Here is a 20,261-nt window from a genome sequence, read left to right on the forward strand (position 1 = left end):
CATTTTCTTTTGAAGGAAAGGACAAGGGTATGACAGGACTTTATCCTGCCAGACTGTGGGATATGTGGTATAGGTCAAATATTCTTAGTACGCTTCTGTCTGAGGTCATGTCTGTGACACTTGCTGATGCCGAAGTCATAGTCAAAAGTGAGTGGAATACATACACTGAAGCAAAGCTGATTTAGGAGTGTTAAGACTTCTCCCAGGCCACAGACTCCCTGACATCACATCCCTGTGATTAAAAACTGTGAAGAATCAATGAACAAGAGCAGGGGCCTGGCAGCATGTCGAGGAGAGGTCACCCCACTTTGTGAAAAGGGGACACTTTCCACCCCTTACATTAAAAAGAACCCGTTTCTCATTCTGATTTGAAACCAATGTCTAACATTAAAGAAGGATTTGCTTCTGGCTGCTTTAGGGATGTGTGTGAGTGTTTCAGCCCTGAGGTAGTCTGCATCCCCCATCTTGCTGAGGTATTTCAAAGTTTGAATTTGGTGCGTAAGACCTTCTACCGAGCATCTTAATTTTTGGTGCTGCATGTTCAGGTCCGAATTCTGATTTCAGGCAAGCTGTGAATGTGAAGAGAGAGGCTATACACTGGTGGCTTTTTTCTTGTCTTGTGGGCACAAGTGTCTCTCTGAAGAGAGTGTTGCCACTTCCTGGAGAGGTTGGTGTCACATTCAGAGGAGCACTGCTCTTCATGAATCTCATTTTAGCAGGTTGCTTTTTATTGACCGCTAGCTCAGCTACCTGAGAACACACTGTCATAGTTCAGTAAAGGCCAAAACCTCTTGCAGAACACCTTGCACATCCTGCCTGGGATCACTGCTTTCAAGCCAGGTCTTGTACACTGAAGGCTTTATTCTGCTTAACCCTGTCAGTCCCTCTTCTTCCCCCCAGGGGGGGTCTGATGCAGGAAAAAAAAAAAATAAGAAAAATAATCATGTCCTGTAACTAAGCATGGGATGTCCCCACTTCTTTGTAATTAGTGGTTTTGGAAGAATGAGAGAGGAGGGTTCATGTTGTTCAAGTCAGTGTCTAAAACGTAGAATACAGGAGATGAATCCAGTGACAGTGTTGGTTGTACTGCTTCACTGCTCATCCAGGTTTGAGCCTTTAGCCCAGCTGGCTAAAACCTTGGTTGCTTTTCAATTTTTTTATTTTTTTTTTTTCCTTCCAGAATGAAACCTGGCCCTACTTAGAACGAGATACCTGAGTTGATATCTCTCCAGCTTTGTCCACCATTTCATGCCTCTCTGCCTCTTTTTCAGTTCTGCTCCTGTTGTACTTTCTGTCTGTTTCTCAAGTGAAGAATATGAGGCATAGCCCCAGTGAATAGAAGTTTTCCAGTTACAGTTTCCCAGAAACATCTTTCCTGATTTCTGCATGTTGTGTTGCAGCTTGTTCCTTCCCTATTATTTTATCCATTGGCCTTGAGAAGTTAGAGATGCTGGACTAGCAGATTCTGGAGTTGCATCTCATGGCATCTATAGATGTCTTTTTTGGCACTGCCTTCCGTGGAAGGTGCCATGATGGGTGCAAGGATGTGGCTCTGCATCTCAGAGAAACTCAAAGAGTTTCGAGTATAGCTGTACTGGGACTTTCAGTTCTGTTCTGAAGTGCATATGGTTTTGCTCAATTTTTATATGGGAAAATCTAAGCACTGAAGTTAATCACAGGCAAATCCACAGCCAAACTGGAAAGAACAGAACAAAGGTGTCCTGGCTGCTCCTGTAACTGCTGGACTATTCTGTGAGTGGTTGGTAATTCCCTCTTTGCTATCTTGGCTGAAATTCTGACATAAATTATTTTCTTATCTTTCAGCCCATGCATACTTGTAGCAAACAAACACAGCCTTAGCCCTCTCCACTGGAGAGAGCTGATAGAGAATTGCTTTATAACAGGCCCTAGCAATATCTTTTGAATCCCTGGATTTCAAAGACAAACTGAAAAGATACCGATGTAACTGTACTATTGCAGGTAGAAATGTCTTGCATCTGAATATTTTATTTTTATCCCTTTGTATAAAGTGAAGGCTACCGGGATGGTGAGCATTTCTAGAGGGATGATAGCTGTGAAAAGAGAGAGCAAGATAGGGACCAGTTAGTATCGATTCCTTCCCTAAAGATGAAGCCCACTTCCTTTGTGGCTGCAGGCAGCTCCTTAGTGTTCCTATTGTATCTTCACTGATGTGGGGTTGTGGAGCTCAGTTAAGAGAACCCTGTGGAATGGCTGAAGATCTTTATTACTGTCACTGATGGTAACTGCAGAAGTGCTACTACACGTGTAAGCTACTGCATTTCTACCTGGTTTAAAATTTTTACAAAGAGATAAATAAGGACGTGTTTTGGTTTATTCAGTTTGTAATTTAATGTTGACAATCGCAAGAAAAAGAGATGGGTACTGTAGATCGGAGTTCATGTATTCAAATACAGATGGGTGAGTTCTGACTCTGGAATTTAAGGAAATAACGTAGAAAGACACTCAAGTAAAATGAAGACTTTTAGCAAATCATGGCTAGAATGTTTTTGGCTTGGTGTTTTTTTTCTTTTCCCTGCAGGTGAACATTACTTTCTTTTTCTATATCATCTGAAGGACACATGCATTTTCTGGGATTTTGGGAATGATTTCTGGGGTTCTGGGATTAGACATCAAATTTAACAAGATGATATATAGCTTTGAGGAGACACATTTGATGTACCACTTAGCCTTCCCATAATTTACTGCCTGCCTCCAGTCTCTGGAGGGCAACGGGTTTATCTACACTCCAACCTGACTTTATAAATAGCAAATCAGGAGAGGGAAAAAGAAAGCAGGCTGGGGACCTGCCCGCTAAACTGTTATGATATGATGGTGATGCAGGTAGGTGACATTAAATGCTACTGTCTGCATCCTTAATTGTGAGTTGTCATCACCTTGGCCGTTTGAGGATGATAATGTGCTGTTTGTATTCCAGATTTCTATTCTTATTCATAGGACTGTATGTTCCAATGTTCAAATGCATATGTATAATTTAAAAACAAAACCTCAGTTTTTTGGGGAGTGTTTTTTTAGTGGAGGAAAGGGGGGAGGAAAGATGTGAGTGTACCTTGACTGGTTTTGCATGTGGTTAATTTTCCTGCCTCAGAAGTGTAACGGGCTGCCAGTATCAGAAAGCCCAAATGGAAAAATGGTTGCTTCCAAGATGTAACGAAGATTAAAAACAAACAAGTGGGGCTGGGAGGCAAGGGGGATCTTGCTCTAGAGTCGTTGCCATTTCTGATTTTGCAAATAACTCTGCAGTGTCATTTGATCTATTCTTCAGCATAATTTTACCAGGAGATATTTCTGGCCTTTTGCTTTACAGTCAGATCCCTTTGCTGGGCTATTAAGTTGACAATGCAGTCAAGTATTAACATCGAAACTGTTTATGTAACCTCCCACTGCATGGAACCCCTCCAAAATACCCTGCAATTGAGGGAGGGAGGGGATGAAAAACAAGAGCTGGATAGAAATAGTGCCTGCTCTGGGATTTAAATAGGTCAACTCATTTCAATAAATAGAAGTTAGGCTGTTGATATATGCCCATCTACTTAAACTGTCATTGAAGTTCACTTAGCTGCATTCCAGCAGAGATTGCTGGCAGTTAAAGAGATGCAAAAGGCATTGTTACAGAGGACTTAAAGAGGGAAGAGGAAGGAGGAACAAAGAAATAGCCAGGCAAGGAGATCATACAAGTATTACACTTTCAGATTCCTGATGGCACTGACAAATGTTGATAACTCTTTCAGCATCTACCTTCAGAACACCAAGTCCCACTTTCCTGTCCTGCCCCTGTGTTTGTCCCTATAGGATGCTCGCATGTGGTGTAAGTCTAAATGTTCCTTTTTTCCCCTTTCTGCTGGAATATATTTAATTTGCTTTGAACAAGAGCAAACCCAAATCCCAGGGCCTCTGAATAAGGGGGAGTCATGGAGGGGGAATACAATGCATATCTTAATCCTGTGTCACCCTGTCTTTGAGACACTGTGCTATGTTAAATTGATTTTGCAAATGAAAGCTAAAAGCTAAGCAAAAGCCACCAATCTATTTTGCCTAAAGATGATTTTAGTGCTCTTTATGTTCCCCTAAATGACAAACCAATTTGTTACCTGCCTACATAAACATTTGCCTATATTAGCACCAGAAATGTTTTATTTTTATTAGCCCAAACTTTATCTTTTTATGAAGACACAGGGGCCCAATAAAATTAGTGTGCAAATATAATACTCAATTTGCATTTTTCCATGGTCAGCAGAAAAGCTGAGCGAAATCAATTTGATATTAGGTCAGCATATACATCAATAAAGTATACGCACACAGAGGACCATTGTAATGGTCCCTCTAATTTCTATGCTGCCAGAGTAAAGAGATTAAATAATATTAAATGCTCCAAAATAGCTTTGCTTTTAAGAGGAATGTAGAAAGAAAGAGAGACTTTGGCATAAAATGGGCAATAAAGGATAATAGTTGCACAATCTCCAACTTTAAAACATTGTGACAATGATCTCAGAGGCAGGCTTCCTGCTAAACGGCCCCAATTCAGCAAAGCTCTTATGCCAACACTTACGTTTAAGCACATTTTTAAGCACAGTAGAAGTCCGTCAAACAAATCGCATATTTAAGCACCTGACAGAGTCAAGGCCAAAACACGAATGAAAATCCAGAACTTGAGAGGTTTGGATTCAGTTTTGAGCATTACATGCAGGACTGTTGCTGGGTAGGAGGTCCACGCACAAGTGAGGCTTTGCTAAACAAAACCCCTCTGCACTCCAGATGGAACTATCTCTAAACGTGGTGGTAGGTGAGGTGAGTCAATTGGCAATGAGGGCACCTTGTAACAGGGCTCCCCCTGGGCAGACCTGACCTCCCATGGATTCTGCATGGGAGCCAAAATACTGCCATCTCCCTTTCCAGGTAAAAGTACATAGGAATAGGGTCTGACTTTCAAAAACGATAGTCCAGTCTTTGCTCATCTCTGTGCTACAAATGGCATCATTTTTACCTCCTGTGCCACTCAGTTTCTCTGTACCACTCAAGCCAGCTATAAGAAGGCAAGAGAAAAGCTTGTGTTTATCTGACCTCACTAAGTCCAGTGGGATTTAGTAGTGACCAAAAATGGTGTTCTTTTGCACTCTGTGTTGCTGAGATGTGCACTCTTACCTGAAATGACATTTGTGACCAGAAGTCACAAAAATAAATGGAATTAGGTGCTAATCTGGTCTCTTGGGAAAAGCCAGAGTACAGTAAATGCTGCTTGGATTTGATTTGCTAAAGCAAGTTAATGTGGTAGAGACTAGGCCGTCAGGACAGCAATGACATCAGTGTTCGCTTTCTATGCAGATGTTACAGTTCTGTTGGACACAGACAAGGCGAGACAGCACAGTGAAGTGTAATGCAATAAAGTTCTTTTGATTTCCTCTGTGCAGTCTTTAACTCACAGGGTTTTGAATAAAAAATGCTGGCAACAGCCCACCTCATACTGCGAAGTACCTGAGAAAGGAAGACAATATGGGATTTATTTGCAGTGGATACACATATTTCATGAAAGTATATGTGGGTATTTAAATCAAATGATTTTGGGGGCACATGTTTTTTGGCTAATGGATTTCCATTTCTTCTGATTAGAGCCTTCTGGTCTTCTACAGATGGGGTGAAAGGTAGGAGAAAGGCAAGATTTTCCTAGTACCTTGCCCCAACTTTGAAGTCCTCTGCAAAGGAGTGGAATTCACTTCTGAGTTCTCTTGATGGGCACCAGTTAAAGGCCTTCTGAAGTAGACTTCTAGGGTCAGACTTGCTCATTCTTTGTACTCCATCAGCCTTAGTACTAATTTGTGAACTTACATCATTACCGTACCATGGCTACAAGACTTAAACCATAAATCTGCAATCTCTGCAGTCTGTTTCTGTTCTGATGTGGTAGCAGGAAAGATCCTGGATGTTAAGTGAAGTTCAACCTCAGTTCTGTTATAGCACTTCATTTTGGTAGTGCAAATAGGATTCCATAAATTTAATATTTCTGCATGAGATTTCTAGATACTTATTATTAAGCTACTACATACAAATACTGTAGTTTTCATGTTTTTATAGTAGCATAAAAATGGAAATTGAATGAAAATGGCTAAGTGAATTTGTGGCCTTCCCATGAAGGTTTAGATTTTGAGCTGTCTTTTTTTTTAGTAGGAAATGTTTTCTCTAGGACTCTGCTTTAATTGCACCAGTGTAATACGTAACCAAGAGTGGAAATTGCTGTTTCCTGGGTGACACCTGGGGGAGTGTTGCTGGTGAGATTGTTTTAAGTGGTTGGCTTGTACGTGCTATAGCATTAGAGGAGAAGGAACATGAGTTGAGGGCCAAACAGCGAGAGTGACATTCAGAGTAAGAGGTTTGAGTTGCTTGCTTGCAGCTACCTGGGTTTCTTTTCAGTATCACATTCGCTTGGTGTTTATCACCAGTGTGGTAGCTTTAGAGCCAGAATAGATATTGAGGTTAGTGTTGTTTATTCTGACTAGCACCTTAGATCTTCACAGCTTTGCCCAAGGGAATTAGCCTCTGTAGCAGAGCGACAGGATAGTGGTGGGTGAGGGCGTAACAGGTAGTGGCAGATTGTTTAGGTCCCAGTCGGATTCTTAAGTCAAGGCAAGTATCAGTGATGATGGCAGTGGTAGCCCTCAGAGGGAGAAGAAAATCGTTCAATCTTCAAGATACTTTCTGGAAGGGAAAATGAAAAAGAAATAATTCCAGAAATCTATAAATTTCTTCCCTTGGAAAACTTTTTCATCAAATAGTTTTGTTTCTAAGATTCATTGCTGTGGCAGTTGGAAGGGTAGAAGAGGTACCACAACAGACTTCTCTCTGCATTTCCGCAACTGGCAAAGTCCTGGCAAAAAGGAGCATGCCTTTCTGTCATTTTGCTTAAGTGCTTTTGGTATCTACTGAGCAAAGCTATACGCTTTAAATCTTTTTAATTTTGACTGATCTTTTCAATCCTGAAGTAGAAAATGGGATGCATTTTCAATGTAAAATTTAGATTAAAATATGAAAGGGCGTTTTATAGTTGTTGTATCCTTTATTGGTTTGGTGGGTTAACCTTGGCCTGCTGCCAGACACCCACCCAGCTGCTCCCTCTTCTACAGGACAGGGAGAAAATATGATGAAAAGGCTCATGGGTCAAGGTAAAGACAGGGATATCACTTACCAATTACCATCGTGAGCAAAGCAGACTTGACTTGGGGGAAAATTAATTTAATTTATTGCCAATTAAAATAGACATGTATAGTGAGAATCAAAGAGAAAAATTAAACCAACACATTTCCCCCCCCCACCATTTTCCCAGGACTGATTTCACTCCCAACTCCTCCACCTGCCCCCCCCGCCATGGTGCTGGGGATGGATAATGGGACTGTGGTCAGTCTGAAACAGCTCCTCTCCGCTGCTCCTTCCTCCTTACACTTTCTCCTGCTCTAGCCTGGGCCCTTCCTGCGGTTCTTCAGGGGAATCTGGTCTGGCACGGGGTCCTCCGTGGGCTGCAGTGTGGATATTTGCACCAGCCTGCTCTCTCCAAGGGGCCGCAGGGTAGCCTCTGCCCCGGCAGCTGGAGGACTCCCTGCCCTCCTCCTCCAGCGCTGGTGCTCACAGGGCTGTTTCTCACTTTTCCCCTCTCACTCCTCACTGCCTGTGTAGTGGTTTTGCCCTTTAAGTACATTTTCACTGAGGTGGCCTCCACCTTCGCTGATGGGCTCTGCTGTGCCCTGGGTGGGGCTGTTGCGGAGCCGGCTGGAACTGGCCGGAACCGGCCGGAACCGGCTGCAGCTGGCGTGGGGCAGCGCAGCCTCTCCTCAGAGAGCTCAGCTCTGGAGCCCCCACAGCCAGCACCTGGGCACAAAACCCCACTACTGTAGGTAAAGAAAAAAGAACACAAAGCATTTTTATTTATTTTCAAATCTTGACGACTGTAGCCTGGTCATAGGCATCTTTCTTTTGTCTTTCACTCTTTCATTTTTAGCTTATGTATAAAACCACAGAGAGAGAGGACAGCACCGTTGCTGTTTAGGCTTAAGGGAGTGTTTGGAGTTGTGTGCGTGCACATACATACTTGCCATTCCTTTTATCACAGGATGTTGTGGAGACCAAGACAAACATGTGAGGCTGAATATATGATTTCTAAGACCACCTGTGGGATGTCTGGATGGATGGGTTATAATGTGCTGGTGCTGGGTTATAGGGTTCAGGCTGGGAGCCCAGCTTGTAAATAATGCATGCCCTCCACCAGCTGGGTTTAAAGTTCCCATCTCAAATGCTTAGGTGTTACAGTATTAAGTATAAAGTAGTCTTTGGTTCATATTGGTGCACCTTGTCCCATAGGTTGGCTCATGGGCATCCATGTTGCCTCATATGTCCCCCTTTTACTGATGTTTTCAGAGTAGCTGAACTGTGACTGAAGAGGACCTGCAGAACTGAAAGCTTGTCTGCCAGTTCAGTTTCTTCCCATATGTTCACAAAGTCTTGCACTTATGTAGGGACTTGACTCACCAAAGCAACTTTTACCAGATTCACCACATTTAGAAGACACCACTGAATTTTCTAGGCTTTCCAAGCTGCATTAAAGAGATATGCTTTTCCAAAATGTTAACAGAAACATATAAGAAATGTTTGTTTGCTTGTGCAGATGCACACATTCGGAAATCAGAACACAGAAAATGAAAATTACTCTTAAAAAAAAGTTGACGGGTCACATTATTTCATCCAGCCCAAATACCAGAAAGACACACGTGCACAGTCACACATGTTGTGTGTTTTATTGTTTCTGTATGTATAATGCAAGATACTATTTAAAGAAAGGCTTATAAAGGTATTGTTGGGCTTGACAAATGTGGAGAAAATGTCTGCTATGTGAAGACGGACAGCCAGCTGTGCCTGTGCTCATTTTGAGCACTGCATATCTAGGAGGCTGGGTACTATGGAAGGGTCTGTACATTGCAGGGTTGTGCATTCACTCTGCAGCAAATGTACTGGGCTGGAAAGTGAGTGATGCACTGGGGATTGTAAGCCAAGGCAGAGCAAAGTTCCTTGGCACTGAGTGCAGTGTGGTAATTTGGTGCTCTTTTATCCCACAGTGAAGTGGGCAAGGGAGGTCCTGGTTAGCACCCAGTGCCACATCTCCCATTGACTCCAAGCAGCTTTGCACTGAGCCCTAAACCAGGAAATTTCTCTTCAGTTCCAGGGGAGAATGAACTGACTAATGATTTTAATAACTGTTACGAAGAGCAAAGCATAAATAACAAAAATGTTGTAATTGAAAACAAACAAAACCAAAGCCACACAAACCCCCAAACTAATCCTCTGTCCAAAAGATTTCCTAACCAAGGAGCTGTTCCAGCTCCAAACAGTGCCAGCCATGTTGCTGAGTGTCACTTCTGTGCTGAGCCACTGTCCCTTTAATGTAATGCTGTTTTTCCAAGAAAGGAGGAAAACTCCTCTTGGGAAAGTGATCCCAGCCTTCTCCTTTTGCTCTTTTGTCATGGTTTAACCCCAGTCAGCAGCTAAGCACCACACAGCTGCTTGCTCACTCTCCCCACCCAGTGGGATAGGGGGAGAGAATCAGAAAAAAAAAAAAAAAAAAAAAAACCCATGGTTTGAGAAAAAGAGAGTTTAATAGGACAGAAAAGAAAGAAAAAAAAATAGTAATGGTAATAATAATAAGAATGATAATAATAAAAGAATTAGAATATACAAAACAAGTGATGCACAATGCATCTGATGCCCTATCAGTTCCTGAGCAGTGGTCCCCAGCCAGCTTTTTCCCCCCAGTTTATATACTGGGCATGACATCACATGGTATGGAATACCCCTTTGGCCAGTTTGGGTCAGTTGCCCTGGCTGTGTCTCCTCCCACTTTCTTATGCCCCTCCAGCCTTCTCGCTGGCAGGGCATGAGAAGCTGAAAAATCCTTGGCTTAGTCTAAACATGACTTAGCAACAACTGAAAACATCAGTGTGTTATCAACATTCTTCTCATACTGAATGCAAAACATAACACTATACCAGCTACTAGGAAGATTAGCTCTATCCCAGCCAAAACCAGGACACTATCCACTCCCTATTCCATACCATTTATGTCATGCCCAGGTCCCACACTTTCTAATACATCCCAGTTAATCACCATCACCTTTCCTGTCTTTTTATATATACACACAGATATCATTCCCTTAGTCTGTGGGCCATCCCTATAAAATGTCCATTGAATTCATTCGGTCCATGACTTTGGGCTCCATTTGTCATAACAGTGTTTCAGGGCAGGAAAGATTGTGTGCGGTGTTGGATTTTTGCATGTTGAAGCCATTTCTGGTTCCATCACTGCTGCGCTTGTCCAGTTCTATCATCACTGCACTTTGCTTGGTTTCATCAAAATTAATTCTTCATTAGTTGGGGTGATTTTTACTGTAATACCCTTGATATGGTTTACAGCCACTATAGAAGTGATGATACACTGTATTATATAGCAATTAACATCATACAATTTAATTCATGGGCTATTCTCACCCAAAACCAAATCCCCTTGAGGTATGCATTGGACTTCCTGATCCTCTTGCATTACCCACCAAGCGCACCCAGGTCCTTGAGCAAAAGCAATCCCACAAATGAGTTTGCCTTTGCCTGAGGTGGGAATAACCCAGACTGTTTTCCCTAGCATATTTTTTATGTGTACTATAGGGACTCTATATCCCTTTCTACAGTATGTAAAAGTTTTGATTGGGCAGGGGCAGCCTGATTGGCAGATCCTATAGTGTTGACTAACCAGGTGGCTTTTGCTAAACGCGTATCCCAGTGTTTGAAGGTCCCACCACCCATTGTACTCAATGTAGTCTTTAGCAGTCCATCATATTGTTTGATTTTTCTGGAGGCTGGTGCATGATAAGGGATGTGATACGCCTGTGTGTCTGTGAGGTTGTTATGGAAACAAGTCCCATTGTCTGACTCAATTCTTACTGGTGTATCGTGTCGCCATAAGACTTGCTTTTAAAGGCCCAGGATAGTGTTCCTGGTGGTGGCATGGGGCACAGGATATACTTCCAGCCGTCCCGTGGTTGCTTCCACCATTGTAAGCACATGATGCTTGCCCTGGCGGGTTTGTGAGAGTGTGATATAATCAATCTGCTAGGCCTCCCCATATTTATATTTCAGTTATCGTTCTCCATACCAAAAAGGCTTTAACTGCTTGGCTTGCTTAATTGCAGCACGTGTTTCACGTTCATGGATAACCTGTGAGATAGTGTCTGTGGTCAAGTCCACCCCTCGATCACAAGCCCATCTATATGTTGCATCTCTTCCTTGATGGCCTGAGGTATCATGGGCCCACTGACCGGTATATATAATTCACCCTTATGTTGCTAATCCAGATCCACCTAAGCCACTTCAATCTTAGCAGCCTGATGCACCTGTTGGTTGTCTTGATGTTCTTCAGTGGCCTGGCTTGGGTACATGAGCATCTACATGACGTACTTTCACAACCAGGTTCTCTACCCGGGCAGCAATATCTTGCTACAGTGCAGCAGCCTAGACAGGTTTATCTCTGCACTGCCAGTTGCTCTGCTTCCATTGCTGTAACGACCCCCACAGGGCATTTGCCACCATCCATGGTTCAGTGTAACGATAAAGTATTGGCTATTTTTCTTGTTCAGCAATGTCTAAAGCTAGCTGGATGTCTTTTGCCTCTGCAAACTGACTCGATTCACCTTATCCTTCAGCAGTTTCTGTGACTTGTTGTAGGGGACTCCATACAGCTGCCTTCCACCTCTGATGCTTTCCTACAATACGGCAGGACCCATCAGTAAACAGGACATATTGTTTCTCGTTTTCTGGTAGTTTATTATACAATGGGGCCTCTTCAGCACGTGGCACCTCCTCCTCTGGTGACATTCTGAAATCTTTGTCTTTTGGCCAGTCCATGGCCACTTCCAAGATTCCTGGATGACTGGGGTTTCCTATTTGAGCTCATTGTGTGATCAGTGCAACCCCCTTACTCCACATAGCATCAGTTGCATGATGCGTAGAGGAGACCTTCCCTTTGAACATCTAGCCCAGCACTGGCAGCTGGGGTGCCAGGAGGAGCTGGGCTTCCATATCAATCGCTTCCAAAGCATCTTGAACTCCTTCATAAGCTGCTAGTATCTCTTTTTCAGTTGGAGTATAGCAGGCCTTGGATCCTCTGCATCCCCCACTCCAAAACCCTAGGAGTCAACTTCACGTCTCCCCTGGTGCTTTCTGCCAGAGGCTCCAGGTAGAGTCATTCTCCCTTGCTGCAGTGTAGAGCACATTTTTTACATCTTGCCCTGCTTGGACTGGCCCAAGGGCTACTGCATGAACTGTCTCCTGTTTAATTTTTTCAAAGGCTTGACATTGCTCAGGGCCCCATTTGAAATCATTCTTCTTTTGGGTCACTTTATAGAGAGGCCTTACAATCAGACTGGGATTTGGAACATGTGTTCTTTAAAAACCCCCAACACCTAAGAAAGCTTGTGTTTCCTTTTTGCTAGTTGGTGGAGACATAGCTGTTATTTTGTTGCTCACATCCATTAGGATCTGATGACATCTATCTTGCCATTTTACTCCTAAAAATGGAATCTGCTATGTGGGTCCCTTTACCTTATTTGTTTTACGGCAAAGCTGTCTTACAGAAGGATTTGGACTATTTTCTCTTCTTCTGTTGTGTTGCCTGTATGATGATGTCATCAATGCATTGCAGGTGTTCCAGAGCTTCACCCTGTTCTAGTGCAGTCTGGATCAGTCCATGGCAAATGGTAGGGCTGCATTTCCACCCCTGGGGCAGTCGATTCCAGGTGAACTGGAGGACCCCGCAAGTGAAAGCGAACAGTGGCCTGCACTCTGCTGCTAAAGGGGTTGAGAAAAACATATTAGCGATATCAGTTGCGGTGCACCATTTGGCTGCCTTTGACTCCAGTTCATATTGAAATTCTAGCATGTCCAGCATGGCAGCACTCAGCGGCAGCATGACTTCATTCAGGCCATGATAGTCTACTGTTAGTTTCCACTCTCCATTAGACTTTTGCATTGGCCGCATGGGACTGTTAAAGGGTAAGTCTTGCTGATCACTCCTTGGGTCTCCAGTTGACAAATCAGCTTATGGATGGGAATCAGGGAGTCTTGGTTGGTGTGATATTGCCACCAGTGTACTGTTGTGGTAGCGGCTGGCACTTGTTGTTCTTCAACTCTCAGGAAGCCCACAGTAGAAGGGCCCTCCAAGAGACCAGGCAAGGTAGACAACTGCTTAATTTTCTCTGTCTCCAAGGCAGCTATACCGAAAGCCCACGGGTGCTCTTTTGGGTGCTTGAAATACCCTCTCCTGAGATAGTCTACATCAGGGATGTATGGAGCCTCTGGGCCAGTCACAAAATGGGGTGGTTTTGCCACTCATTTGCAGTTAGGCTTACTTCCACCTCCAACAGAGTTAACTGTTGGGCTCCCCCTGTCACTCCAGAAATACGAATGGGTTCTGCCCCCTTATAGCTTGATGGCATTAAGGTACGCTGTGCACCAATAACTACTAGAGCCTTGTGCTCCTGTGGGTCTGATGTGCCAGGCCACCAAATCCACACAGTCCAGTAAACCATCCCTCTCCTCCACCTGGCTGGAGGCAGGACCCCTCTAGCACTGGTTATAGGATTCTCTACTCATTTCTTGTAAAAATGGATTAGAATTTCTTTCCATAGGGTCAGGTTTATTTCCTTCCTCCCACGCTGCTTAAATGTTAATGCAAATGATGTGGGGTGGTCATCAACTTCTAGCTGATCGTGTTGTGTTCCTTTTTGCTGCCTCCCACTTTTCTTCTGCAGACAGAATTGACCCCAACAGCTGCTATGTTTGTCAGAGACATTCTTTCTTATATTTCTTTGCTTCTGGGGCTCAAAACCACCAGAGAGTGGTGAAGCTGGAGTATGAAAGAACAAATGAATGGCTGAGTTACAGGGTGAGCAGCTGTAGGACATTTAGAAAGGCTAAGGAAATAAAAAAGAAACCTGCTGAGATTGTCTCCTGAGAACAACCAAAAATATATTGATTATTCTTGTGGTGCTGCTAGGTGTGATTTATCATTGGGGAAACTGAGCATTTCTAAGAATTCAGGAAATTAAAAAAATAACTCAGGTGTGGTCTCAAGGACTCCCAAACATCTTTGAAATTAAAAGTCTATGTTTGGGTGTATATATATAATGCATCTACCTAATTAAAAAAAAAAAAAAAGCTTGGATTTAGTTTCCAGTCTCCTTTCAGTGTGTAAACTTTTTATTTCAAAACAAAGATTTAAACTGTCTCTAGCAGTTGGATCTTGCTGTGTTTAGTATTACCCCTGCTGTGTGTTTTCAGATCTAGATAAGACATTGAACTGAGGTCCTGACCTCTTATGGTCTTTAAAATTCCTAGAACCCATTTTGAAAGGGCGTAATTTTTATTTCCTGTTTATTAAATGCAGTCACTGCACAAACAGAGAAAAGATCCTGATTGACCCATGTTGTTTATGGCTGAAGGAAGTGGCCAAAGTAGTGTGGTTTCAATACTGGCGGATTAACGCATGTTAAGTTCAGTGTAGTTGGTATCTAAGTCTCCCTTCCACCTATCTGTAATTTGAAGGGGACTCAGCACATTTTTATGCCGTCACTGGGGAAGGTTGCTGGGTTTAATGCTGGTCTCTTTTCCATACTTTATTGTTTTTTAACATCTCTTTCAATCAGGGTAGATGCAGTCCCAAATAGTTAAGAGATTTAAAAAAAAAAACAACAACCAAAACCAAACCTCCCAAAATCCTCCAGAGCAAAGCCTAATAAACACCATTTGTTAGCACTTTACCATTGCTTGGCACGGTTAAGGCTTGTATCAAGTGTAACACAGGGTGCAATTGGTTTTACCTTGTGAGTGGACCCCCACTGTTGTTCTTATTGCCCCAGGGGGACATTTATCACAAGTGAGAGAGCAATTACAGTGCAGTTTAACTTCCTGTTAGTTTTTAAGAAGGGAGCCAACTTTGTTGTTGCGGGTTTGGCTGCATGTCATTAGTTTTGCAGCCCTTGTGCAGTCTGCTATATGGCCTGGTACGGAGACCTAGTGACGCTGCCTCCTTTAATTATAGATTGTGCTTATTTATAATGTATGACCAATTTTAATAAAAGGATATGCTTTAAAAATTAATGGCCTTTTGTTCCTACATATGGGACCCAGTTTAAGGATCTTTATTTCTATTTTTCCCTCTGTGCCCTGCCACCCCCTTCTGCTGCAGCAAACCTGCGTCCAGGGGCTGAACAGAAAGTGGTGTTCATCACTGCACGAGTCCACCCTGGGGAAACACCATCTTCCTTTGTGTGCCAAGGTGAGTGTCTGCATGAAGATGGCAGAACTGATGAGATCTGATTTCCTATTGATGCATGTATTGGGTTTGCATGGCTTTGGATCTGATAGAAGGCTGAGTTCACACGACAGTTTCTTCCACTGTGAGGATATTAGCAGAATATCTCGCCTCTACCCAGCTGCCTCTCTTCTTGGAGGCAGTCGGAATATATTACCTCTGTGTCTTGTGAATGTTTGCTGAACTTGGCCAGAACTGGACAGTGGGCTCTGAAGCTATTTGGGAAGAATTCAGTCATACTCGTACATATGCAGTGCGATCAGGTAAGGCTCCTTTTCTTAGGAAAACAGGCTGGAAAAGCTCTGGGAGTGGTTTTCTGTTAAGTGCTTATGTTTTCTTGCTGCCTACTATCTTCAGCTTCTTTTCCACCACAAAGCAGTGACCCTAGTTCTCCAATTTAATTCTAAGAGTCTTCTATTTGTCTGAAGCTGCTGCTCTGACGAGTGCAGCTCCCAGTGGCTGACAGCTGTTCCCTGCACAAAGCATTCTTGCTAAAAATAGAAAGCAAATTGCCCAGCTTGTATTTATAAAGAGTTGTAAATCTCAGGCTTGTGGGTACAAATAAATAAATAATCCTGGCATGTGTTCCTATAACTTCATTGTATAGGTCTGAAATATTGTACTTATGGTATGTGACTTTCTGTGGTGGTAAATTGTCAATGGTGTAAATCAACGTAACTTCCTTGAAGCCAAGGCAATATTCTAATTTATTACAGCAGCTTGGATCTGGCCCTGCCTAGCCAATGAGTTGCATCAATCAAGCATATGCAGAGTTTATTATGTTGGCTGCTTGTAATGCCACAGATTGGTTTGCAACTGGCCCTGTTGGTACCTAAAGACCTCGGTGGGAGAGGTCTGGCACAGTTTCATGGTCTTCTCTGTGTGCTCCTTATCCTGGCAAGGTCCTATGTCTGGCATCTCTCTAAGGCAAAAGGTCAACAGCTGTCACTTCTGCCATCCTAGCCTAATGGGCTAACAGGACGCTGGGCCTCTTCTTGCTGGCCCATGGAGTAGCAAAAGTAAAATCCTTCCTTTAATAAAATGGTGCTTCAGACTGAGAGCAGGAAAACTCAGTTAGTTTCCCATCTCCTGTAGTGGCATAGTCAATGCAGGGCATTATAGTACACATGATGTTTGTTAATGAATATGGATTTTTAACTGGATGCTTGGATTCTGTTTGTGGCTGCTGGCATAGCCCTGTGAAATGAGGGCTGAGGCATGCTGCTGAGGTGGTACTTTGTAAATGACGTTATTTTATTTTGATAATGGAGATTTTATTCAAAAGGAAAAAAAAAGGGACTGTGAAAAAGCAGGTGGCATGCTTAGCCTGATGAAACAACAGGATGGAAGTCATGCTCCGATTGTCTCAGAGAAACTTTGTGTTTTGTAGGAAAAATTAAAACAAAAAGAGAGGGGAAAAGATAAGAAAAAGAAGGGATCAGTCTTGGAGAAGCACATCAGAAACTTGCTGTTACTGCAGTTATAATGCACGCTTGACTCGCTTGGGAATGCATGGATTTGAAGGCACTGAACTCCACTGTGCATTGAGCCATTCTGCCTAGCGCAGATGAAGCTGCCTTGTGTGTGCAATTAGTGTAAGACAAGTAGAAATGGCAAACATTTCAAGGCCATTGCTGCGTTGTTTCTAGCACTGCCAAATGTGAAATTGGGTGCTTGCTCCGTCTTTGGTAAACTTTTGTGTGGGAGGGTCAAAAGAAGGGATAAAAAGGATCCCTTTGGCAGTCAAGTGAGAGCACAATGAGGAATTTTATTTCTGGAGTCTTGGGAAGCATTTTGGCAGAGTTAGGTGTTGCAGATTTAGTATCCAAATGCCAGCCCAATGCATATGGAACATGTCAGGATTTTTTTTTTTTTTCTTGATAGAGAGATTTCTTCTTGAATGTTTGATTATGCTCACCACCTGAAGTATTAAGATATGGAAGCTAATCCCAAAGATTCCCCAGGTTCAAGCAGCACCTCGTATATGGAAGATAAGAACTGTGACTGCCCAGGCCTGGAGAATCAACCTATAGGGCAATAGATAATGAGTTACAAGCTTTCTTTTTTTCTTCTTAATTTTTTCAGTCGATCTTGGGTTTCATTCAGTTCAGGCTCTGTCTTCCTCTTTAAAGCTCTAAGCTCATAACTGATTCCTTACTCATTTTTCTACCTGTCTTTGAGCTAGCCAAGTCCCTTCCTGACCTCTTTGCCCTGCTTTCTGCTGAGGATATATAGCTATGCGTAGTCCAAACATCAGCTTCCTGGGGCCTGACAGAAGCTCCCTATTACATCTTCCATTTTTTCAGTAAGGCAACATACCCTAAGAAGCAAGTTGTCCAGCCTTGATACGTCAGGATATACTTGGTCCTGTCTATTGGTCCTTTGTCCTACACTTTACCCACAGTTTAAACCTAAGCAAGGATCTTTGTGTTCCTGTGGGAAAAGACCATAAGGTCGTCTTCCCATCCAGAGCTGTACTGTTTCTGTGTCATCCTTCTTCATATTCCATTATGAAGAATCCACTGAAAACTGAATCTTGGATACAAATACCCCGTATTCCTGCAGATGTACAAGTATTGCAAACTTGGATACGCACCTCTGTCTCCTTACAGCTGTGGAGTGCTTGCAGCAGTAGCCAGACCTCCCTAGAATCATTAGGCACCTCATCCAGCAGTTAAAACCAAGTGCTAAAATATTTCACACATTGTGCAGCTGCTGAGCTGTAGCTCACTTCCTTAAAAGGCAGACAAAACCCCAGAGGGCCTCTTCATAGAAAGATGGATTAAGAACCTTTTGTTTCTGTTTTGGTGTTTTAAGAGTTATTACGATGCTTCAGGTTAGCCTTTTTAGGAAGTTTTGCTGATAGTTCTTAACTGCTTGTTGTGAAGTTCAGGGACAGAGATGGAGAGTTAGTCACCGGAGAATATACTCGCATGAATACCCTTTATATCCAAAGGTAGGACAGTGCTTTCCTCCTCAGGCTGTGACGGTCATCATGCACATTGATGCCTGTGTCATGTTTGGGGATGAGTAAGTAAGAGTAGGGTCTAGGATGAAGAGGACTGTTGTTTTCACTTTGCTCTTATAGACCATTTTCTAACCAACTGGAGTCACTGCTGCTCCTGCAGGGCTTTTATAGTGCAACACAAAACAGCTGTGAATTCATCTTACAGCTTGAACTCATCTCTCATGGGCTGTTCGCATTTCTGAGGAATTTTTCTGAAGTTGTGGTTTTAGATTCTTTTCCTTTCTTAGATATTTTTCCTCATTTTCCTCCCACCAGTATTTTTATTTAAGAAAATGTATGCTATTTTCTGTCTTCCACATTATACTGCTAAGGCAAGTAAATTATTAACTCTTGCAGATAGGGTCAGATGTCAGATAACGCCTGTATATGTATGTAGTGTGCACAAATATGCGTGTGTAAAATCTGTACAAGTCCCTACCCTCTAAACACTGGTGATAAGCCAGCTTTTCGAAGGCTTGGATTTTATCCAGGATCTGGCAATAGGAGTATTTTTTTCCCCAGTATTTTTACAGTCTTATTTTCCTTCCTTTGCTAGATTTTATTTCCTTTGTGGTAGATAAGCAACTGTCCTTCACTATTCATGTGCATAGAAAGTTGTGAGAGATGTGTGGTGACTACTATGTTTAAGTTTGTCCTGTAGGCTTTTGCCAGCAGTCAGTAATTGCAAGCTTAAGCATGTCTAGATGTACTTAGACATGTACTTTCATCATAGACTTAGCATGTTCTATTAGTAGGATGTTGTTTTTTGTCTTTTTAACACATTTGCCAGTGTGGCATCCACTATGCCATCTAAATGCAAAAATGAAAATTTGTGCCCTAAGCATTTTACTTTAATGTAGTTTGCCAGGCTGGGAGCCCAGAATGGAAGACCCAGTGCGAGAGGGGAGGGAGAAGGATCCCACAGCTGGGTTTGCAGTTGCTGAGCATCTTGTGCTAAGTGTAATTTGACCTGAAGCTGACCTTGAAGCTTATGGGCTGAATAGGGAACAGCCATTAAAAAGAAAATATAAGGAAAACAGACACCTGGGACTCTTATCCATAAGAAATAGAGCAAAAATGACTTTTCAATCAATCTTTTTTCATTACAGCTGCTTAAATGAATGCTCCCTCTCGCTTCACCTTAAATCAGATGAAATGAAATGAAAAACCAGACTACACTAGGCAATGTCTCTTGGTTTTCTGTTAACATTCTTAGTTTGTGTTTTTAACCCCCACCCTCTTGCCAGCAGAGGGAAGGAAAAAAATCTGAAAACTTTCATATGAATTTTGTTTCAGGTTTAAAGAATGGGGTAGAAGGGGACAGACTGCCTGAAAACAAGGCTTCCACCAGCTGTCTCGGGAGTCCTGCTGTTGCACAATAATTCACTGGGCTAGTGGGTAGTTGAACTTGCTCTCTATGTGACCAAGGTGCTCCGTGTGCTATGAAGGATTTTATTCCTGGATAGATTCCAACATGGCCTCTTAAAAGTGGTGGCAGTTTTCTAGTTCACTTCATGGAGGCAATGCCTTCAAATCCTTTGAATTTGATCTTGCAGCATCCCTGAAGAGTTAGTAAGAGTGTGAAGTGGGACTTGGGTTGTTTGGGTTTTTTTGCTTGTGGGAAAGGCAGTTGTATGTGTGAGAAGAGTAATTTTGAAACTTGTTGCTCCTACTTGGAATTTTAGCCATCTTCTGTCTTTTATTATGAAGAAAGAGGAGGAATGAGCTGTTGGGGATAAAAACTGCTTTTCTGTTTCCGTCACTAAGCATAAGTCTTTTGACCATTGCGGCATAAGTGATAGTAACTGAAAGACAGGACAGG

At 42.7% G+C, this 20,261-nt stretch overlaps 1 protein-coding gene across 2 annotated transcripts in view; it reads left to right on the forward strand.

Annotated features, from left to right (window-relative positions):
* LOC104314751 (AGBL carboxypeptidase 4) overlaps positions 1–20,261 on the forward strand; it is a 977,524-nt gene that overhangs the window by 735,472 nt on the left and 221,791 nt on the right. For both annotated transcript variants that reach the window (XM_069788781.1, XM_069788782.1), the window contains exon 7: positions 15,307–15,396. In XM_069788781.1, the coding sequence (XP_069644882.1) occupies positions 15,307–15,396 (90 nt within the window). The remainder of the gene's footprint in view (positions 1–15,306; positions 15,397–20,261) is intronic.

Source organism: Haliaeetus albicilla, chromosome 8, assembly GCF_947461875.1.
Source record: "Haliaeetus albicilla chromosome 8, bHalAlb1.1, whole genome shotgun sequence".
In the NCBI taxonomy this organism is placed as follows: Eukaryota; Metazoa; Chordata; class Aves; order Accipitriformes; family Accipitridae; genus Haliaeetus; species Haliaeetus albicilla.